The sequence below is a fragment of the Ornithodoros turicata genome, chromosome 6, assembly GCF_037126465.1.
Source record: "Ornithodoros turicata isolate Travis chromosome 6, ASM3712646v1, whole genome shotgun sequence".
Lineage (NCBI taxonomy): Eukaryota > Metazoa > Arthropoda > Arachnida > Ixodida > Argasidae > Ornithodoros > Ornithodoros turicata.
The window spans coordinates 33,004,701-33,029,039 of NC_088206.1; the positions used below are offsets into that span (position 1 = coordinate 33,004,701).

The following is a 24,339-nucleotide window of genomic DNA, read 5'->3' on the forward strand; positions in this document are numbered from 1 at the left end:
TTGTCAGAAAAGATGAGGGAGGGGGTGAACCGTCGCAAGGCAAGCAGGAAATCAGGCACGCTCATAGAGGACACAAGTTCGAGGTGGGTCTGGGAGGGTAGGAGGACCACTCCACCACAGCGGGCTGTTCCGTAGGCACCTGGCGGAGATGCCGCGGTCACTAGGTTGGGTTGTCGCGTCCGTTACAGTGCCGCCATTGTTCAGGTCGTGAAGACGATAAGATTTTTGCCACCATCGACTTGACAAAGGAGGGGAGAGTGTTCGTGTCGCACTGAATCCATTGGAGCGCGATGCTTGAGTCCGTCCAGAAGTGAGTGGGGGCAACCTTTATGGCTTCTACCGTCGAGATATGGCGGTAAAGACGCGTGGACAGCAGGCATGCCAGCAGTTCGAGACGCGGCAACGAGAGTTCTTTCAATGAAGCTAGGCGGGCTCTCGCTAAAAGCAACTGCGTAGATGTCGTGCCGTTAGTGGGGCGACTGCGAACGTATACTGTTGTGCCGTTGGCCTTGGCACTAGCGTCGGCGAAGCAATGCACATCAAGCAGGGCGTTGCTTTGCGGAAAAACGCTACGCGGCAGGTGCAGCGCCATCGATGTCTGACAGTTCAGCCTTCCATTTCTCCCAGACCACATGATCTTCCGTCGCAAACTCAGCGTCCCATGGCAACGACTTGCGCCATACATTTTGGAACAGGAGCTTTACGGTTATGATGAAGGATGCGAGATAGCCAAGCGGGTCATAGATGAGGGGGAATGTCTTGAGCACCGTACGTTTCGTAGGAGGATGGGACGCAGACAACGTGAGTGCTCGGTTGACCGAAAAGGTGAGACTATCTGTGTCCCGGTCCCACAACAAGCCCAGCACCTTGATCGTGGCCTTGCCATCGGATGCGTTGCCGTAGAAAACCTCGTCCGACAGAAACCGCTCGCGAAGTGCGGATGAGTTTGAGGTCCATTTCCGTATGTCCATACTGGCTTCTTTGAGTATGTCAATGGTCAACACTTGAAGGGCGTCGGGTTCTGACGCGCATCCCACAACCAAATCGCCGACGTAAAACCCTGTACGAAGCCGAGGGACAGTCATCGGGTATCGAGAGGCCACGGAAGCGAGATGCTGCTGTAAGGTTGCTGCCAGCAAGAAAGGGCTGAATGTGGCGCCGAAGGGGACCCTGGTCATGCGCCACTCCTCAGTCTGCGGGCTCTAATGGGCGGCGACGTCCTGCACCTATAGGAAGCGGAGGAGGTCTCTATCATCTGCTCGAATACTGATTTGTAGATACGCCTTTCTTATATCTGCCGTGAGGACGACGGTGCTGCAGCGAAACACCAGTAATAGATGTATGAGGTCGGTGTTCAGCTTGTGTCCTTTCATGAGGAGACTGTTTAGAGACGGTTGGCCGGGGCAGTGAGACGAGGCATCGAAGACGACGCGGAGCTTTGTCGTTACGGCGTCCTTCCGGATCACGGCGTGATGAGGCATATAGTACACGTTGTCGGTTTGGTTCGAAACATCAGCAACCCGTTTGGCATGACCCTCGTCAAAGTATTCCCGAATGACAGAATCGTAATTGAGAAGTAGCTGCGGGGAAGAACGAAACTGACGCAACTGCGCGACCAGCCGCTGCGCCGCCGTTACCCGGTTGTTTGCTTCGGCTGGAAGTCCAGAGCCCTTAACCATAAGTGGAACCACATAGCTGCCATTACGCTTTTCTACTTGACTTGAGAAGCAAAGTGAGGCGACGGAGTCTTCGTCGCCAGAAACGTGGTCGGCAATGCCGAGGGCGTCCAGACGCCACATCTCTGACGGGTCAATACTCTCGAAGTGATCCTGATCTTCGTGTGCGAGGAAGAAAACTGACACCAACGATGATATCGTTCCACGGAAGGGACCCCCCACGTTCTCTACAATCCATCCGAATATGGTTTCAACGGCTATGAGGTCGGCAGCGAGGCGTTCGACATGATCGGTGACTACCTTCCAATAGTAGTCTGCTCCCACCAACACTCCAATCTCTGCGGTCTGACATGTGTCGGCAAATGGCAAGCCGCGCTCTTGCATTACCCTGATTGTCTTGATGCCCAATGGAGGAACAACGACGTGGCAAAGGTCATCGACGCCAAGAGCCGTTAATACGACAGCGGAGTCGCGGTCGAAGAGGGATTCGAGGCGCACCTTGACCTGCTCGCAGCGGTAATGCTTGGGATGCGTCGGCGCAAATGAGAATACAGACAAATTCTATTCACCCTCGACCTCGCAACTTAGCTGCTGCAAAAGGTCACGTCGAATGAACGTCTGCTGGCTTCCGGTGTCGAGGAGGATGCGAATTTGCCTTCTGCCCGCCGGGCCAGACGCCCACACTGTAGCAGTTTGCAGCCGAGCAATTCCCCCAGTATTCTGCAGACTTGAGGATAGTGACGTCGTAGTACGGCTGAGGGGTTGCGGAGTCGAATTCTGCCTCCCCGATTGAGAAACGGGTGTCTCGCTGGTGCGCTGCGGAGCATCACGCCTCTGGATGTCGCACAGTACAGAAAGGTACCGGCCGTGGCAATTGGCGCAGGACAACAGCTTCGCCGTTCTGCACAGTCTTGAGGGATGACCAGGTTTCCCGCATCGAAAACATCTGCCTGTTCGAGATATACGTAGCTTCTTGTCGGCGGGGGATAAAGACTGTACATGACTGAAGCGGGTGATTGGTGGACCCGCACAACGGGCATGAGTCAGACGGTGGGCGAGAACTCGAACGTAGCTGATGATCCATTAGCCCAGGAGAACGCCCGCTCGTCGCTGCTATGGGTGAGGCAGTCGCCGGGCTAGGGAGAATGCTTGAACTTCGGCTCAGACGCTGGGAGGCCTGACCGGTTGCACGCGTTAAGGCAATTTCTTCCCACGTCTCGACTTGGACTTTGAGAAAGGAGATAAGCGCCTCGACGTTTTCCGTCGGCGTATCTACTGCGCCACCTCCTCCGCGGTCTCGACGCGAGGTATCGGTAGTGCCGTCGCCGCCGCGTTCTCGACGTGAGGCATCGGTCGCATGTACCCTTCGTTGACGAAAGAACACACAAAGATCCTCGGGAAGGCACCGCGTGATGACATGTTCAAGGATGACAGCGTGGTGCTCCTTGGGGACGTCCAACGCCGCCAACGCAGACGTGCGAAATGAGACCTCGTCAAGCAGATGCCTTAACTGGGATACCTGTCCAGAACAAGTCACTGGACGAAGAGCTAGTAGCCCGTCGATGTGCTCGGACATCAATAAACCTAACCGGCCGTACCTGTGCTTGAGGGCCGCGATGGCGGTGGGGCAATTGTCCCCATTGATGCGTATGCCTTCGATAGTGCGCTTCGCGTCGTCGACGAGGTAGGACGCTAGATACTTGGAACTTCTCGACAGCGGCTAGCGCTTGGTTGGAATGAATTGACACGTCGAAATGCTCCCAAAACTGTTGCCATTCCTGAAGTTTGCCGGAGAACTTTGGGATCTGGAGTTTCGGAAGTGCGACAGACTTCGAGGCATCAGAGCGCTGCTGGACAACGGGCGCCGAACTCGGGATGTGCCGCAGCGACCGACGTGCTCGTGCGATGGCCTCTTCGAGGTTCTGTTCGTATTCCAACGTGCCGCTGAGTTCTGCGTCCAACTCGTCTTCTGGGGTTGCCTCTAAGATTGAGCGATCAAGGTCGCAGAGAGCTTGTCGTTTCGTGATGAAATATTCGAGAACAGCTTCGATGTCTTCGCCCGATGGATTGGGCTGAGCCAACAGGTCGGTCAGGCGGACCATGGTCCTTGTTAAGAAACCACGGGTTCCACCTCGGGTTCCTTAAAGGCGTTCCATAGCTGGCTGCTGGAGCTTTCGGAGTAATCCGGCTTCGATGTGGAGGGCCGGTGCCTCCCGGGTATCGGCACCAAATTGTGTTACGTAAAATGAGTCGGACAGACCTAAACTCCAGGTGACCAAGCCCAACATGGTTTAATCCACAAGTGCCCCGAATCCCAACTCGAGCCAGGAGCCGCGCCCTAATCGCAATCCCATGCACCTAGTCGCCCATCGTCCTCCTCTAAGTTATGCAACACCCTTTATCACGGCACAAAGCATTTATGTCGAAGTCATGCCTGTGGAGGCAAAGCCATGCTTGCCAAGGCCAAAGAGGCAAAGCGATGCTTATGGAGGGTTTTATTATGCCCTGCTGCTCAGTGTATGGCTTCTGCTTTTAGCTGGAGCAAAGCAATAAAAAAAATGAGGAAAGAAATATGCCACCTTCAGTCGCCATCGACCAAGCAAACAAAGTCAATAAAGGTGGTTGTTATTCACTCTATGTGATTGTTTTCATGTTAAGTCACCTGTTTGGATCTGTTAGTACCAGCTAGCTCCCTTGTAATGTAACATGTATGTGACTGCATGGAGGACAAAGAGGAGGAATTAGCTAGTCTGGCGTAGGAGCTCTCACGCTGCATTAGCTGGTCAAAAAGAATATGTGGGCCATACATCACATAAAACACAAATACCAGTATATTTTCAGCAACCACTGGTTAATTTCTAGTAGGTGCGGTGCATATAGCGTGTCCATGGACTGATTTTTTTATTCTTGAAGAAATCATATTTTTGCAGTTATAAGGTATGACAACATGTTCTACATCCGAAGTGGATGTAGTAATTAGGTCTCGTTTAATTATTGGAAATAGTAGGTCGGTGCAAATGCAACGTCCGCTTCCCTATGTACCGCCATAGTTTTCAAAAGCACGCTCGTGACCATTTAGTGTGAGGACATGGCTCCGAAATGACGGTTGTGTGAGAGTAAGTCTCGGAGCTTTCTTTTTTGTCTTTGCACTTGAACGTGAGGGAGAAACAACGCTGCAGAACTGCAAGCAGCACATTTAATGTAATGTCGCGCAGGATGCAAGTTTTATAGCGATTTCAGATTTCAGCACAATATTTATAAGCTGTAAAAATAGGTGCAAGGGTACCATTGCATACAATGAAGTAGCTAGTACCGTAAATTTTAGACCTCTTCTTGGCATGGGTGCTTAGCATGACCTGCTAATAAACGTACTTCGGGATTTCTGAATGTGAAGATCATAGGAAGGCAAACAAATACAACAGAGGGTGCCATTCATTTCTCACACTTGTGATTTCAGTTACTTATTGCTCTTGGTTTTCTTGAGTTCCAACATCTGATAACCAGAATTTGCACTGTATATCCACACGAATAAAAAAGACGCAAAGATTTCAACATTTCTGTGAGAAAATTTCATGATTTTTAAGACCATGAAAATGGCATTCTTCGGTTCCAGGGTATTCAAAGACCAGTGAAAACAAAGTGCTTGAAGTATTATGTCTAGATACATCTCTTGCAGCTTTTGCATGGTAAATCGTTGTCTAGGAAGGTGCGCGAATCAATGTGGATGTTCCTGAAATTAGAATCTTATTTCGTTACACTTTAAGATTACCGTATGCTGGTTACAAAACATGAAGGCACCTCTGCTGACTTAAGTTATTCATCCGAGAGAAAATAGTACTTGCAAACAAACAAACAGTTTCTTCGCATTCATATGCAGCTTATTTGCAGAAAGAAATTTCGAGAGTCTGTCCAGTACCCGTTCCCTGCGTTTATCAGAATGTAGGCTCACAAGGAAAAGCACAGGCAGGAAAGTACACAGGCAGGTTCCGATTTCACGATTCTACGGTTCTGAGGCTGGAACACACACAGACGGACAAACAACACATCCACAAGGTATCGGGCTTTTTCGTCCGATCGTCACTTTTCAACTTTCAGATTTCACAACCAAGGCAGCCCTGCAGGAAAATGGCGATGTCCGCGACAATGTTCATAATATAGCAGGTGTCCACCATAGCTGGAACCAACACCGGGAACTGATTTGGTGACTTACGATACGAATTCTGAGTTCGACACACTCAAATTTGACAGGCGAGCAGTGTCAACAAAATCCTGATAGCCGGCGAAAAATACAGTAAACGATTCGTCCAGACTCGGTACTCTCGTTCCCAGCCCACCGCAAACAGCCACACCCTGCGGGGAACTATTTTGAGACGCGGGAGCCGAGAGCCTTTGCTGCTCTGAGGCTGCCGTGCCTGTCGACCAATCAGAGACGATTTATTTTGAAAGTTTGAATCTGAAGCGTTTGTATCGCAACAGCTGATTTTTACGGCTTTATATATACACCGTGGATTTTTTCGTGATTTATTTTGGGGAGTTTATTCTCGAAGTTTATTTTGCGAAGTGTAAACCAGAGTGATCCCCTCGAGAAGTAGGATAACGTTAGGATAATAATGATTCGTGGCTTCGTGGAACTGTGTGCAGGAGTATAGTTTCTATATAATTAGACAGTTCATACTTGTAATGTATCCTAAACATTGTGCAACACATGTGCTAAACATTTCAAATGTTTCGACAAATCACGAAGAATTAACACATCTGAAGGACAAAACTGCCCATTTCTAGTGTTGGTGACAACTACAGTTAATGGTTGGTAACATTTTTGACAGGGCACAAACGACGCTCTGTCACAGTTTGTTTCTCCCTTTTGGCTGATACTTACCTTAATGGTTTCTACCATCGCAAGTTCATCGACGTTATATTCCAGGTCGCCGGTTTCTTCTATCTGTCCGTAGCTGCAAGCGTTAATCATCTTTCCGTTTGTGAACATCAGTTTCTGTACGTTTACCTTGAATGAGGAACAAAATATAACAATTCATACATATATGCTAGCGTGAAGTCATTCGATGAGTGTCAGAATTTTTATGGGTTTCATTTAACGTATAAATGATTAAGTTCATCTCATATTCATAACCGTTGAAACAGTTCGCGAAAAGTTACCAAATATCTGCAACGAAATAGTAAGTATACAATCTAAAAGATTGTAAAGTAAGATTGTAAGTAGTAAAGATTGTAAGTAGTAAAGATTGTAAAGTAAGACTGTAAGGAGTAAAGATTGCGAAGTAAGAAAGTAAGCACTAATTTGGGAACGCAGTGCTCATGAAGAAAATTTAAATGCCAATTTATGAGTGAGAGCAATAAACAAATCATTTATTTTACGTGCAATAAGATCCGAATAAATCTTTTAGACGTGTCATATTTACCAGCTGACCGTCGCATCCGCACAGCAGAAGACCGGCGTCGTGAATGATGCCAGGTTTTGACATTCCTTCTACCTGGATTTCTGTTCCACTGACGGCTCCATTCGGCCACAACATTGATCCGAACACCTTCGTTTCCTGAAAATTTTACACAGCAAGTTCATGACGGAATTTCCTTAAATAGCACTTGAAACAAGACTCCAAACGGGTTAATTGCACATGATGCTTCGAAAGGGGAGTATTCGTGACATTTGAGACATCTTTTCATACACAAATGCATAAGGAACGCGAACAATCAACTTTAATTTGGCGAATTTATGTCAATGATCATATTGGTCTCACGACGTAAAGCGATGAACTATCATTATCATTTCCTCTTCTCCGAGGTCTTACCTGGCCATCCAGAACAAGCCAGGCTCCCGGTACCTTGTCCATCCCGCGAATGAAATTGTGCAGCGCTTCTCCGGTCAGCTTGGAAAAGTCCACCTGGAATTGTGAGCTGCTTGAGTCACTCCGACCTGTCGTCGCTTCAATCTCACCATGATTCATCCTCTCATATTAACCACTGTGAAGTGGGGTATAGTGTCCTGTGGCTACCACGGAGGAACATCCCATGTCATCATCACCTCTTCATTTATTGTTGTTGTTGTTGTGCTTGAGTCACATTACTGAGCCACTGCTACTGTTACTGGCAATAAACGAAACCTCTCCTCTCCTCACTTTACATTACTTTGGATGTATTCGATTGGAAGGTAGAGTGACACCATTTAGTCACAGTTTATGTAACACAGGATGGTCGAGTCGAAGAGCGACTGAGCATCGATGCACCCGACCGGTGCTATTATTAATCTCGTGTTGCTTCCTTATTGATTAGCACTGGCGGTTTTTCGAGAAGGGGCTTCCAACCTCGAACTACATGCACAGCCTAATATTAATTAATGTTGTACAGTGCATGCAGCACACTGTTACGGCAGAAATTGAAGGGCCCGCCAGGTTTGCGCCCGTTGATCAGTATACAGGGCGTTTGTTTTTATATGTTAGACATTTCAAAATGCCCGCATGTCGAGCAGAATCAGTAAATAGGATACCCTCTGCAGTGACTCCAATGTCGAGGAGCCTCCAGGTAAGGATGGAGTTCTCCCGCATAACAATATTTCAAATGGAGTTAATATTTTTCCTCTCCACATAGTGATTGTATAACCTGTGAGCTGTTTTATAGTGTATTACAGTCTCTGTATTGACTATGAGTTGCAAAGTTGCATTTTTTGTCTCTTCTGTTTCTTTTATGCTGTTTTTCTTTTCTTTTATTTTGGTGAGATGTTTATAGTGTATCATACTTCATTATTGTTTCTGATTTGTTTAGTCTTATTGTTTATTATTATTATTGAAGTGCATGTGACTCTGCAGCTGTTGTATGGGACCAATGACCTCGTCAAGCCACGCGCTGTGGCTTTTTGTTGCTCGTTCCAGCCACTTATGAGGGTAAAATAAATATAAAATAAAATAAATAAATAACACGGATGCTTGGCGCATTATTAAATGAAAGGCTGCTGCACAGTGGATTTAGGAAAAGCGAGCCACCAATCCTTGTCGCGGAGATTGGTAATCTCCACACACACAAAATACAAACCTCGTCATCTAGTCGTCAGGGCATGGTTCTACTGGGACTCACATAAGTGAAATTTTTCGAATAAAGCCAAAATCTTTTAAATATCAGCGACGTACGTTTTTCGGATAAATCCTCAATCCCAACAATAAATCAGATCAAACAAATCAACAAACAAAGTACCAGAAGAGGTGAGTGCGGGTATACACGCGCAGTTTTGAGATTTGCGGGAAGAAAATCAGTGTCGCTGCGGGTTGTGTTTAAAATGCGGGTATACCCGCAATGCGTAGACGGATAGCACGGGTAAACCCGCACCCACTAAAGCAGCCTGTTGCCACCCTCACTTATACGCAATAATCTACTCCAATTATTCCTATATTTTTTTCTTGAGATCAACGTTGAAATATTCATTGCCAAATTTTGCTATGCAAATGACCCGTAACCTGTACCCCGCGCATAATGACCGCACGAAAAGACAACCTCCGGGAGCTTACTTGGGCCAGAAAGCGGTTTATCTCGCCAGCATGTATCAGTACCTACTGACATCAGCTTCATTGCTCCAAAGCACGTGACCCTGCGACGTGAAACGAGCGTTGTTCTCTATGCGCTCGCATGTTTACACTTTGGTGGACATTTGAAAGCAGTTCCTCGTTTTAGCCTAATTTACGTGTCACTCAATCGAGCTCAAATGTGCGATAATGCTGTGTCGCTGGTTATGTACCTTGGTTATGTGGTGTGTGATGATAAGCGAGACTACTGTACCTTGCTGAGCTCTTTTTTGTTGAGCATAGGGTCATAAGAAGCGCCCTCCTCTGGTTGAACAGTCCTTGGTGCCGTGCCGCTGGCTATCATCTCCACTGCGTCACCCTGAAGACGGAATAAGCAGGGACTCAATGTCGGAAATCTGGTACCAGGCTGTACGAGCTTCACGTGCATGACGTAATGTGCGACAAACTGGATGAAGGTCGTGAATTCCTCCGAAAGTTTCCAGGAGCCTGTGATCAGTAGCATTCAAAAGCGTTTACCCTAATACCCTAAAGAAGGGAGTCAGTGGGCTACTACTGGTGTCGTACCTCGGTATGTACTCGTTGCTTTGTTCCATGAATAAAGAGACTGTGTTCTGCACCGGCATGCGCTTCGAATGTTTACCAAACTCCTACCTCGTTTTGTACCTTCAATACCGACGTCAAAGGCACTTCCTACAAAGTAATTTTACGCGTGCACAGGGAGCACATGCTTCCCCTCAGTCATCTGGATCCTGTCTTTGGTGTTTCGGACGTGTCAAATGGGAACGTCTGCCCGCAAGCACGGGCGTCAGTGGTGATATACGCTTACCATAGCCTTTATTCCTTCAGGATACATGAACCGCATGTACAGACTGTCCACCGTGTCGTTCGGGTCGACGTCACACTGACGTTGCAGCAGCAGCGGTCCTGTGTCCAGTCCGTCGTCTGCCCAGAAGATGCTGAATCCTGCTTTCTTGTCGCCTTCAATCAAGGTCCTGAGTGAAATAAGGTACATAATGGCACCAATTACTCAGTGTCATCTTCAATCCAGTGAAAGTAACACAATGACCTTTGAAATCGCCTCAAGCGATTCTTTCTCTCTCTCTTTTTTTTTTGGGGGGGGGGTGATATGTTCAATGACGATAAAAAAGGAAGAAGAAGAAGCAGAGACACAAAAAGTTATGGAGAAAAGAGACAAAAGAGAAAAAAGACAGCTCCTACACTAGTCGCTGTGCAGGCAGTCATGTAGGAGATATCAGGGAGTGTCCACGAGTTTAGCTTTCCGAAAGAATCGTATCAGCGCAGACGTGACTTCAGCGTGCTCAAGTAGGGCAAAGTAGCACCGGGAGGAAAGTTATCGGCAGCCCAGATGAGCGAGACGGCGCCTAAGACTAGACCGGTGACCTTCGTACCGCTGGCAGGCAAGGAGGATGCGTTGCACGTCTGCTTCTACATGACACGAGGGACAAAGAGGTGAAGGCAGCTGGCGCATATTAAATAGGAGGAGTGGAGTTCGTGCATGCCACATTCAGCCGCAGCCGAGGAAGCAACGTCTCCTCAACGGGATGCGGCCATGCACAGCATGCATCATTAGCGGGTCAATGGATCGCAGGAAGGCATTGGTGCGTATACCTTCTTGTTGGAAAAGCTGCGTGCAGTTGGCAATGAAGCGGCGGATTTTGAGCTGGCACATACAGGGTGTCCCAGAAAACGTGTCATTGAATTATAATAAAAAACTACGCCACCTAGAATCATGCAGTCAACGGCATTTGTTCTTATTAGGTTTTTGCCATCTCCTGATGTGAATGCCATGTAACCCAAGTTTAATTATGTAAATATTTGCGAACTGTACTCCGAAATTTGCCGAGTAAAAGTCACTTTTCTACCCCACCAATATGAAGAGCGTGCCTAATTCACTCAAATTCATGGTAATTGACAGTGATATTCACGAGCTATCCCATCGGAAATAAAAATAGCCGAATATCGTGCTTTTCGGAGCACCGGATCATAATGCGCGGTGACTTTTTGAGCGCAATCGCTCTCCGTACGACGAAAGGAGGTTCCAAAGCCAGCCCACAGAGCGATAGTAGAAAAAGCAACGGTTCCTAAAATTGGGAGAGGGAAAGCGTTATCCAGCGAAAGTCGGACAGGATAAGCCGAGCCTGTGTTATCTCTTTCTGCGATGACGGGGTGGGCTGGGTTTCCAACCTCCTCTCGTCGGACTGACAAAGACTGCGCTGAAAAATTCATCGCTATTCTGTTTGAGCTCCGTAGAGCATATGTTCTGCTATTTTTTCCGATGGGATAGCTCCTGAATATCACTGTCAATTATCATTAATTTGAGTAAATTAGACACGCTCTTCACATTGGTGGGGTAAAAAAGTGGCAAATGTCCGACTTAAGCTCGCAAAAATTTGCATAATTAAACTTACGTTACATGACATTCACATCAGAAGGTGGCAAAAACCCAGTAAGAACAAATGCCATTGACCGCATGACTCTAGGTGGTGTAGTTTTCTTAGTATAATTCAATGACACGTTTTCTGGGACACCCTGTAGAGAGCGTAAGAGGAAGAACAGTGGGCTGCTCAGTATCGGTGTCATGCCGAGCTAGAGTGTCAGCGCGATCATCGCCAGAAATTCTGACATGGCTCGGAATCCACTGGTATACCACGCCGTGTCCCAGGGATACAAGTTCGTAGTGCAGGGCGATGATCGTGGCGTAGGTGTCAGCGACGACTGCAGCGGAGTAAGGAGCCAGCGCCTCCAGAGCCACTTTACTGTCGGTCAGGATCGTCCAGACCCTGGGCGCCAACGAGGAGACGTGTCTCAAGGCGGCCATTATTGCGAATGCCTTAGTCTCCGCAGATTAGACGAGGGGGAGTTTGTATCCGTGCTCAATTCCATTCTCTGGGATGTAAAAGGCGGCAGACGACCCACCTCCAGAGACCGAAGCATCAGTGTATACTTGAGCTCGATGCCGGTGGTGGGTGTGGTGCACGGTCAATTGACGGGCCACAACTGTTGGCACGTCATTCTTTTTCCGAAGACACAGAATGAACGTTTGTACAGTGGCGAAGTGAAGTGTCTGCATAGGTAGCGCATACGAGGTCAGGGCCGAAGCTGAGGGGATACGACACTAAGGGGATGTTGGCCCACAAACGGAGAGCTTGACCGAACGCTGACGCGCGATAACGTTGAGCAATGACACAGAGGTGATATTTTGCCTATCATACAGAAACGTGCAAAAGGAACAGTTTTTGGAAATATTTTGCTTCTGTGTGGCTGGATAGGCGATGTATTCTGCGTACCTGATCTAGGTCCACACACCATGACACTGACGCTGTTCTACGACAGGTGAGTGGGACGAAACATCGATGACATTGAAACGAGCTACCGACGAGCAAGACAGTGTACGGAAACCTTTGGCTTGGTGGAACTGCAAGGAGATACTGAGCGGGGTACTGAGCAGGACCTGATATTTGTTGTATACTTGCGTCGCTTCACTGGCCGAACGAGATATTATTCGACTGATTCCGGACCGACGTCCCCTACAGCGGACGCTTCTTACATAAGATCGAGAAGGCATATTCCCCAACTGCTCTATGTGTGGTCTTCTGGAGGCAATGGAACACAACATAATGTCGTGCAAACGCTACAGCAGAGCCCGCCGCCTTTTTCTGTCGCGGCTGACAGTACTGGACAGCCGATCGTTTAGTTTACCTCCTAAAGTACCGGGGCCGTGGCACCCCCAATCAAGACATCGGCAGTTCGGCGCTGTGATAAAATATATCCACGAGTTGAATTGAGTTGAAAAGAAAAAAATTGAGAAACAGGCACTGATTACGAGAGCCGGCTACTCCAGATCACTTTGGAAAACACAAATGGCTATCGACAATCAAATCAATGAGTGACAAAGACTCTCAATCAGTCACTCACAAACACTGTCCACACACACTGTCAGTCACACTGTGTCCACCAACTTGGAGTCTGCGCAAAATCGCACAAATGCTTGCATGGCGTGAAACTGATGGTCGGGTGTCCAAGGGCCCAGAACCTTAACGACATCAAATGGTCTGCCATCCAGCCGAGCTAAGGAAGCTTGTAGAGATTTCTGTGCTGCTGATACCGTGGACAGGATAATAAGATATGTCCAGTGTCCTCAACAGTCCCACAGGTGCCACAGTTGGGTGAATCCGCCTTTCCAAGCTTGTGAAGAAGACGTCGGCTGCAGGGCATGTTGAGGCGGAGGCGGTGGTAAAGTGACGCAAACGGCCTAGGGAACGATGTCGGAAAAGTAGATGCAAGTTCCGGGTCAAAGCGATGTAGCAGCGAAGCGCGAGCCCCGCCAGAGAGCCACTGTGCCTCAGCCGGTTGGCGACACAACACAGTCAACATGGCCCTAGCGTCGGACTTGGTGAAGTATATGAGTCGGGACGCACGCTTCTGATGTGTTCTGCGTGCCGCAGCATCAACCGCATCATGCCCAGGTATGCCGCAGTGTCCTGGAATCCATTGAAAGAACATGTCTTGTCCAGCAGCCACCGCCTCTGCGTGTAGTTTTACATTAGCAACTACAGGGTTGCAAGGGCTGGTAGTTCCTGCAGAAACAAGGGACTGCAGAGCAGCCTGGAAAACCGAGATAATAACCCACTTGGTCCGTGAATGAGCCGACGCTATATATTCCATAGCCATGAGCAGAGCGTACAGTTCAGCTGCTGTCGACGATGTCGCATGGGACAAACGCACTCCACTTTCAACACCACAGGCAGGTATGACGAAGGCACTCATCGATTCAGTCGTCGTGTCTGTGTATCTGTGTATACTACCGCTGCCGCTATATCCACGATTTCGAAGCGGACAAAGGGCTTTTACGCGCGATGTCAGCACGGACCGTATAGCGGTGACCCATCTTGGACATCGATGGACTACTTTACTCATCTCAATCATTTTTTACTAGTGGGCTGTGGCATTAAAGGAGCTATAAAGTGAATGGCAAACCTGTAGAAACCCATACAAGAACGAACGTAGAACGAAGTACCACTGTAGTTTACTGTACTACACAGGAAACGACAAAGCAAACCAACAACGTCAACCAGTCATCTCGGCACGGCTTCTCTTGCTGAGCTACTCGGTTATTCGAACTTCCGAAGATGTATTTTTTTCTGAGAAGTACGAACTGCTTTAAATTTTACCAGCTTACGTTTTCACCTTTTTTTTTTTTTTTTTGGTGGGGGGGGATAAATCCAAAAACCGGAATCCTACTCATAACGGTCTGCGAGTATATATAATTGCTTTGCGGGTTACACCTGCAACAGCAGTCGAAGAGTGGCAAGATCACCTAGTTTTCCGTCGTTTCCAAACGAGCTTTCCACATTACGCTCTGGCTGTGCATACTGACTCACCATCTGCATGGGAAATGTCAATGCACAGCCAGAGAAGGTACTTGCCAGAAATTACGTGCCCTGCGCCAGGCTTTATTCATCCGTTCCCGCTACAGTCACTTATATAGTGACTGTAGCTCCCACGAAGCAGAATATCTAGTCTTTGTGAGCTCTCAAAACATCATGAACATGGAATGTTTCTCGGAACCCCATCACAGTACAAGACAGTGTTTACCAGTTTATAGAAGATGCTCCTCTGTGTCTTGGCAGCAAAGAGGGGTGGTAGATTATGGACTGGTACTTGGGGAGAGTGATAACCTCCATAGGAATAAATTGAGTGCAAAAGGGTAACACGTTGAGCTCCGCCCCCGTGGACTGGTACACTTCCAACACTTCGGGGAGGATTTTGCCCTTGAGTCGCCACCGAGGAAACTTGAAGACGCGCGTTCCGTCCGCCTGCGCTGTCGTCGCTGCAAAGAGACATTACTGAGTTTTAGTACATCGTACGCTATCGCCTTTGAGTGCGTAAGGAATAGCGTTAGTGGTTATGCGCGTGCGCAAAACGAAGAGCTTCGCGCTGTGCTCAGAACCACCGCGATATCGCCTTTGCGTACGCAAGAGATAGCATGTTGATTCTGCGTATTTTGTTTTGCGAGTGCGCACAACCACCAACGTACCTTACGTACACAAAGGCAATAGGGTACGATGCACTAAAACTCGCTATTTTTCCTCGTCATACAATACTTGTCGAGAAAGAAATCGTAAACAGTTGAAACTGATGCACGTTGTTTCCAAGGGAACAGAGCCCACAGGACGTGTCTAGACATAGGAAAGGTGTCACGTATGCACACAAGCCCTAGAGATATGATGACGTTTTCCGCCATCCGGGCGGAAAACGTCCCCCCGCCCTCCCCAAAGTGAGGGTCTGGATCAGCCCCCGGCTGTGGCTCAGCGACGTTGACGTCAAGGCAGGGGGCGCCGACCGCGGCGGTGTTGGTAGCAGCCACGTGATGTAACTTGCAGTCATCTCGACTACCGAGGCTGTCGTTCGCGTGAGTGACACCGTAGTTTACGGGCGACGCGTTTGGAGCGTCGGGAATACCAAATTCTCATCGCTAGCGTTACGTTGCGTCATATACCACGTACGCTCGCTCCCGGACGACACGTTCGCGCTACCGACCCAGATCGGAATAGGGTAGCTTGGATTGACTCTGGAAGGCATGTGTACTAACAAGTACTTCCCTGGTGTTATGAACGGTTACCTATGGGTCACGACACTCATCCGTCATTTCAGACGTCCATTTATAAATCCCTCGATATACGAACGATTTTTCCAGGAAAGTGAACCGTTCATAAATCCAGGGTTGACGGCATACACTCTGTCCCAATGACGGTGATTGGCGTGCTTCAAAAACTACGCCATTAACCATGTCACATAGGCTGGTGTAGTAGAGAGGTTAAAGGACCAGTGAAAGGGCGCCAGATACATTTGCGGCTTAAGCGGTTTACACAATAAACAAAAAGCGTTATTAGTAAAAGAAAAAGATTATATGGGACATGTAGCGCTCGCGCGACATGTTTTCACAGTAGATACAGAGGTGGGGAAATTTATTTTGTAATGCATTACCATTACTCACTTACTTTGGCCACATAATGCCATTACTCTGGCATTACATTCTCTGGGTGTCTAATAAAGTCCTGCATCACGGGTATCAATCACTCCAATATTCCCCAAATCGGTGCCAGTGAATTTGTGCAAATGCATAAAGCGTATTTTACATTTATCCCAGCGCAGTAGTACTTGGTGTACAGTGCGAGACAAAAACAGCCAATCGCTCGTTACAGCAGCATTTTTTTTTTTCGTTAATTCTCCTATGACCAAAAAGCCTTAGAGGATAAAAAGGGTGATGGCATCATCTGGACACCTATTGGCCTACCGGAGAAGGAGGACCCCGATATTGCCGGTCGTAAAATAATGAAAGATGAAAAGTCACTGTTGTTCCAGCCTCAGAACATCAGTTCTCTCGTGTGAAATAAATAAATCACTCGATTGCTTAATACGTGTGAACATTCTTACTTTGCAGCCACCACAATTGCTACTAAGTGCTGCTCACCCAATAATGTCTTGTGCAAACAGGATTATATGGCAATTATAATATATTTTCGCGTTTATTCATATGATGTGTGCACATGGCTTAAAAGTTCCTTATTTATTATGAAACATCCTTTTCTTGCAGCATGTCGCCATACAAATAGGCTGACTCACCTTACGTGTAAATCTACTCCCAATTATTATCCTTTTCTTTCGTTGTTGTTCACAACATCTCACGCTTGGTTCTCCTCCGGGTCATTGTTAAAGACGGCTTGGAAAAACCAGGGATTTTCCGTGGCTCGACACAGTATGATTTTTAACCGTCGGGATAATGCGAGAACGTTCATTTCAAGTAATGAGTAATGCTGTGACGTATTACTCAATCAAAATGTAATGCATTACGGGTAACGCATTACTTTTCAAGTACAGCTTGGGACAAAAATTTACGGAACACGGCACTGGCGTATTTCATCACCGAAGCCGCCACCTACTAGATATCAGAAAGAGATAGAATAAGAAACGGGTTTCCGGCTCTTCTATCCATCTCTTAGTGCTTGTGTTCTCTCCTGTCTGCCGCTAGTGTGTGGCGCCAATGGACAAATGCGACACCCCGGTGTTCCTCAACTTTTGTCCCGAGCCGTACAATAAGTACGAACTCCCTTTAGTGTGAACTGCCGACACCGTATTTTGTAGATCTGTAGTGCGCTATTATCTTTTCCCGCTCCATTGATTAAGTGCCCGTGAGTATGTGAGGGATCCCGCTGTGATTTAGAGTTTGTAATGGGCTTAATCGCTTGCACGCGTTACGAGCTAACGAGGGGTAGGACACTCCTCGTCGAGAAGGGCACGTGATAAAACACGTGCACGGTGCTCTTCGCGCGATACGTGAATGGCGTGGTATACGTCACGCGCAATGTGTCACGTGCCCATCTTTTTGAATTTCCCGCCACTCGTTAGCTCCTAACGACCGTAATGACTTTTAAGCGATGGAGCAGGTAGCACCCATGGTGGGTTGGTAATAGCTCCTAGGTTGATCTTATTTAACTAACTAACTAACTCTCCCACCCACCCACCTCTGAGCAGATAGATATAGATTAGGAAGAAAAAAGAAGTCGTTACAGTAAGACATGTACACCTTGCCGGAAAAAACGGAAGGAAATGCAGTTTCTCTGTACCTCAGGACAAAGAAACTAACTACGAAACAAGTTACTGAAAAGGAAAAGGAACGAGTTCTCGCTACCCGTAAGTAACAAGTTACTTACTCACTCACTTACTACTAACCACTACCACTTACCACTAACTTACTACTCAAACAGCACAATTTTAACCTAAGTGCCAATTCAGATGCCCTTTATTCTCGTCTAGTCTTCTACGCTGAATTGCATTCCAGCAACAACTGATGTTGAACATTAACGACATATATCATTGTGCGTTCCAGTCAGTATCGTTGTGCGGAGTCGTCCGCTGAATATACGCCATGCTGAGGCGCTTGAAGGAACGGCCGCATTGAGGGGTATCCTGAAGTTCCATAGATAAGAATCCGCAGGTTCAGAACTTCGAATCGGTCAGTCTGACGCCGCCATCGCCTAGAATACGACGCCCGGGGGGGGGGGGGTGTTAATAAGCGTCCTAGGCCGACTTCAGGGGGAACTTCTCCGACATTCGTCTGGTAAGTCTTGCGAAAACCCAGGGGAAAACTCAGACAGCACAGCCGGCTGCGGGATTTGAACCCACCGCCTCCTAGTCTTCGGCAAAACCTTTTCTGGGCACAACAGAACCAGTTTCAAACTTGAGTAGCCATTATGTGTAAGAAAGCGCAAGGGATAGCGCGAAACGTATTCGCGTTTTCGACGACCTGTAGGTGGCGCATCTGAACTCCAACATGGCGGACGTATCCAGGTTGTCACTTTGTTTCGATTTTGAGATTGCTGAACTGCAATGTTGATTCTCGATGCGTTGAAGGCGAACGAGTATTAAACGCTGCTCATATACTTCTGACAGGCGTAACCGAGTTGTCCAAAGAGAAGGCTATAGTTGTCGCGTAATATTTGCGAAGTTCCGGCGTGTTTGATGAACCACACTTCGTGAAGATGAATTTCACGTTTACCGGTTGCGAGGCCGAAATAGCAAGCAGTGAGTGTCCCGTGCTGCAGGAATGTCAGAGACATGCAAGCACAGGATATCTGTGCTGATGCTCTCTTACAGATAAGATCTTCTAAGTGTGTAGCGCGTGTACGAATGTAGTTTAGAATTTATAGGGTAATGTTGCCACATCCGTGTGTCACTGATGCGTATGTTTTTGGGAAACCTTAACGAAACGTCGCATTCTTTCTGCATTCTTTCCCAAGTAATTTGACGCGCTGATTCAAATGCACAGTTACAAAAGGACTTGATATACGTTTTCGCGCTATCCCTTGTACTTTATTGCACATAATGGCTACTCAAGTTTGAAAAATATTGTTGTGTTTTGCCTAGACTAGGTTTTGCTTCCCTTCCTGACGTGAGTTGCGCAGAAGTGTACTTCAGAAAAAAAGAAAAAAAGAAAAAGAAAGTAAAGAAAAAGAACGTTCATCAGATATGTAGGCAGTACCGCTCCTAGAGCTCTGCAATACACACATAAGCATTGCTGATGTAACAGGTTTGCTGATTTTGCGTCGCTCAATCCATCTCTTCCGAGGATGCGTCAAAGTAGGCGGTGTTCCATGTGTGGAAAGAAGAAAACGTGGAAAGACAAACTACTGTCCCCTCGGCGCGCATAGTCGCGTTGTGGCACAGAACAAAAGTCGTTTGGTTTAGTTTGCTGGTCGTTGTCTGCACTGTTTCCTTCATCCATGATTTCAACAGCAAAATACAGGTGCAGCTCAGCGACCCATGCGAAAAGCAGCAAGGTTTCCGCAAATGAACGCGGGGTCGTCGGCCGTGTGTACCTGGATCGGCTAGTCCCTTTTTTCTCCGCTGTGCGGCGTCGATTTGGCGAAAAACGCGAATACCAAGTCAGTTTTGTGACTGTGCATTTGATTCACCGCGACAAATCACTGGGGAATGAATGCAGAAAGAATACGACGTTTCGTTAAGGTTTCCCCAAAACATGCGCGCCAGTGACACGCAGAGGTGGGCAAAACTCCTCACGGTCTTTGCCCTCACCTCGATTTTCCTGGACGGAGCTTTGTCCTTACCTCACCTCACCTACTTTTCGGAGAAGTTCCCTCACCTCACCTCAAAACATTATCAGAAAAATTTCCTCACCTCACCTCGGCCTTTAGTGAAAAAATATTTCCTCACCTCAAAACCTTTCAGAGAATTTCCCTCACCTCACCTCAGCCTTCCATAAAAAAATTTTCCCTCACCTCAACCCCAATTTCCGTGAGGTGAGGGGGTTCAAGGCGCCCTCACCTCACTTGCAGTTAGGAGGGTGCCCCTCCCTGCTCAAGGTCGACGCTTCTCAATTTTTTAAATGACGAAAGTACGCAGCGTAAAGCAAGTATCGACTATCGAGACGAAAGCATCAGGTCCCGACTCTCTGCTTCAGCGGTAGATTGTGACTGTAGGTGTTTGTGGCGCAAGCGCAACAGAGGTCAGAAAGCGCCACGACTGCGGTGAGTACCTGATGAATGGCGATGATAGCTAAAATTATTTACGGATCATGTCCTACGCATTATATCATGGCCGCTCGCCATCAGCTAGTGGGATGGCAGGTGCATTGCTAATTGTCTCGTTCACCGCCTTCGCATGGCATCCGATAGGTTGAGCGCTACAGTGGTGGTCGAATCGAAGCGCAGCCTTGTGAATCATAATCGTATGAGTGTCACGTCATCAGCGCACCCAATGTCGTGCCCATATTGCCCCCTACTTTTTGTGGGATGAGCAGCCAGAGTCTAGACCCATCGTCAGGACTCAGGACCAGCCAATAAGCAGCGATTATTGATAGTGAAGTGCAACGACTCGCGTCGTTCGGTTTACAACAGTCACTGAAAAAACAAATAAAGTAAAGAAGACAGCCCTAACAACTACCTTTTGCCAACTTCCTCATATCACCTCAAAATTTTCGGACAAATTTTCCCTTTTCTTCTCTCGGCACACGAAAAAACCTCCTCACCTCACATGAAAAAGGAATCCTCACCTCAGAAAATTTTAACAAAATTTCCCTCACCACACCTCACCTAAAAAATTTCAGAAAATGTATCTCATCCCACCTCACCTCAGCCTTTCTGGAGAACAAATTTCCTCACCTCACCTCAAAAAGTTTTCAGAAAATTTTCCTCACCTCACATCAACATTATTTCTGAAAAATTTCCTCACCTCACCTCAGTCTTTCCCAAGGAAACTTTCCCTCACCTCACCTCAGCGTCTTCTAGGAAGATTTTTTCCTCACCTCACCAATTGCTCCAAAAGGTGCTCCTCACCTCACCTCAAATTCCGTGAGGTGAGGGTGAGGTGAGGGTGAGGGAGCCCTCACCCTTACAAGCCCTCGCGAGGGTGCCCACCTCTGCACACGGGTGTCGAAACATTACCCTGTAATAAAAAAACTACATTCGTACGCGCGCTACACACTTAGAAAATCTTATCTGTAAGAGATCATTGAACTTTGAAAATTGCCAAACAAATCTCACTTTCTTTTTTAACAGAAGTATAAAGTCCTCCACGGATAACCACACACCCAACAAAAACTATGCAGTATCGCAACAGAAATAGAAAAAAAAAAGAAATTACGAAAAATTCCGCGTTAGCCCTGCCTGCTTGATTGTCGCAAAGAAGAGCGCACGGAAGATGCGGGGAGAGGAGGGGGAGTTCCCGCCTCTTGTTTTACCTTTTTTCCCCGTTTGACCTAGATGCTGATGACGACCATCTTATTACATAGAAAACAAAACAACCGTGTTATCAAAAAGAAGGCAAAACAAATAAAGGCGAGGACACTTCCTAATCTAGACTTACATTTCGCTCTCACTGCTTTGCGAAAATCGAGCAGGCGGGGCTAAAGCGTAATTTTTACTAAATTTTTTCGTCCATTTCTGTTGCGATAGTGCTCATAGTTTCTGTTGAGTCTGCAGTTATTCATGGAGGACTTCATATTACTGTAAAAAAAAAAATGAGGTGCGTTTGGCAATTTTCAAAGTTCAATTGAAAATATAAATTTCCCGCAATTAAAAATTGTCCAAAGCCTTCCTCAATGGTGGCAAAAGTTCCCAGAAGGTAATTGCCGAAAGTCCCAGAATCCTCCGAGGAGTACGTCGTCAATTAGAATTTTTTATCACTTTGGGTGAAACACCCTGTATGAGCTAGCGTTTAATACTTGTTCGCCTTCAACGCATCGCGAATCAACATTGCAGTTCAGAAATCTCAAAATCGAAACTATCCGACAACCTGGATACGTCCGCCACGTTGGAGTTTAGATGCGCCACCTACAGGTCATGCAAAACGCGAATAGCCGTCCTTGTGGGTTGACGACCTTGCAAACGACGAGTCTTCGCATCGATGTGAACATTCATTGCAAGTTTCCCAGCAAATAGGGTATCAGAAGCGGAGAAAATGGCCACCGTGAATACCGAAACTGATGAGGTGGTAGTGGCGCCCGGATTCGAACCCCGGTCACCTCCTGGTAGTGGTGGTGAAGATGAAAACTGCTCGCCTCCTAGTGAAACTCATGCGGCTCTGACACCACAGCCCTCGTCGCCTCCAGTGTGGCGGCGCACAAGAAGTCACGTGCTTACGACAGCCAATGGGAATGTACGCAACTCTGAGCTCGCTGACGTCTCTGCGCTTTGCTCGGGAGTGTGTTCGAGGCATGGAGGAAGGAAAGAGAGGAGGAGCTCTATTGCTCCGAGAAGTGAAGCCGAGATTGGGGGCCACGACATGTTACCAGTGACATCACCGCTCGCCTTCCGGTTTCGGTTACATACATCTCTATGGGTGCCCCCAACGCATAGTTTCGGAATACTTGGAGAGGTGTGGTGGTTAGCGCGTCGAAGTGACCCCCAAGGTGGCGTGTGTTAAGCGACCTTATTAGACTATTGAGGAAACGTGACCCCTCGCGTAGCTCCAAAGAAGCTATATCTCATCTCCTATCGTCACGTCACTTGCCCTCGCTTCTCTCTTCTGCGGAAGAGCCGTTGGGGCGCCTCCTTTTCTTCTTTCCTCCATGGTTCGAGGGCTTGTATCTCGCTAAGTACGACAGATAGAATAATTCTTTTTCCGTAGTATTCTCGCGTGTAGTACAATGCGTCCATGATGTAATGAACTACATCTACGGAAACCCAAATTGGAGTAGATTTACCCAACCCCTTTAACCAACGTCTGCTCCAGCGCATCCGCTCGGTTAAGGCTTACCGTCGCTAAACTGTGAATTTCATTCGCTAAAACGACTTGGATGAACATCGAAAGCCGCGAAAGTGTCACGTTGCTGCTTGATATCCTATTATCAAACACGGTCATTCTTAGAGATATTGCTTTCATGTTGTAATTTGGGATTTTGTTTAAAATGGAGATCTGGTATTTTGAACGCTGGAATATCGTTGCAGACGAGACAACGAAAGTGGTCGTGTCGTCTCTGTTACCTCATGCGCAATGAACCTTGCGTATGACGCCCCAACTCGCACGCGTCACTGCGCTTTTTGATATGGTTGCATTTACCCTCACGCTAAGTTCATCGACACTAAGTAAGTCGGCCTTCATTCTTAAAGGGGCATAATCTTCCGTAGTGGCCAGGAACAGTGAAAACGCGGTTCACGGCACATGTCTCAGTGAACTGGACGTGCACACTACATGCAGAACGTGTTTTATGTGGACTGCGCTTGCCAGATGATTTTTTTTCATTCCGTGTTAGCGCCGCGAAGCAACAGTGGCTATGACAAGCCTACAGATATGGAGAGAGGAGAGCAGGAAGGAGTGGGGAACAAAGGGTTAGTATGCGTCCTGGGCAGACTTCAGGGCGAACTGTGCCGACATTCGTCTGGAAAGTCTTCAGAAAACCCAAGGAAAACTTGAGACAGCACAGCTGGTGGTAGGATTCGAACCCATCACCTCCCAGTCTTCAACACGACCTTGGGTACCACCAACGAGCGGGACACCTTAACCCGCTCGGCATTGACGCTGGTACTTGCCAGACGACGACAGCAGTAATAAAGGTAGCTCGATCGAGAGGCGAGGTCGATTTCACGTGCGTTTCTAGGAACATGCTAACGCCGCTGGCTACGCTGCCCCCGCCAACATGAAACTCGATCGTTACATACGCATGGCAGGTACTATGCTTGCCACTTCTAACAACTTCCCACAGTTGTCTCGCGACGTAAAGCCCCGAATTATTATTATTAGGCAGTTTTAGCAGACAGTTGGTAAGGTTATCGTGCCTATCGGAACCAATCGCAGTCGTGTATGACTCAGAATCTTATCTACTGATTGGTTCCGGTTGATACGGTCCACGCCAGCCACGAAAGCCATGTTATCAACGGTTTGCTAAAACTCTCTATTATCTAACAACCTCCCCGTTACTGTGGCCTCGCTCCGATAAGCGCTCCACTGGCGGGCAACGAAAGGGATGGTCGGGTGTTCGCTCCAGTCGCTTGTCGTCTACACGTGTACGAACACACACGCACATAGTCAAAAAAGAAAACTACATATTTGAAACATTTCGGAATGATAGCCACCCCTATATCAGCTCTTAT

At 47.6% G+C, this 24,339-nt stretch overlaps 1 protein-coding gene across 6 annotated transcripts in view; it reads right to left on the reverse strand.

Moving 5' to 3' along the window:
• LOC135396520 (mitochondrial 10-formyltetrahydrofolate dehydrogenase-like) overlaps positions 1-24,339 on the reverse strand; it is a 121,842-nt gene that overhangs the window by 45,547 nt on the left and 51,956 nt on the right. For all 6 annotated transcript variants that reach the window (XM_064627541.1, XM_064627538.1, XM_064627540.1 and 3 more), the window contains 6 exons: positions 14,825-15,059; positions 10,035-10,200; positions 9,462-9,566; positions 7,487-7,579; positions 7,097-7,231; positions 6,556-6,681 (listed from right to left, as the gene is read on the reverse strand). In XM_064627541.1, the coding sequence (XP_064483611.1) occupies positions 6,556-6,681; positions 7,097-7,231; positions 7,487-7,579; positions 9,462-9,566; positions 10,035-10,200; positions 14,825-15,059 (860 nt within the window). The remainder of the gene's footprint in view (positions 1-6,555; positions 6,682-7,096; positions 7,232-7,486; positions 7,580-9,461; positions 9,567-10,034; positions 10,201-14,824; positions 15,060-24,339) is intronic.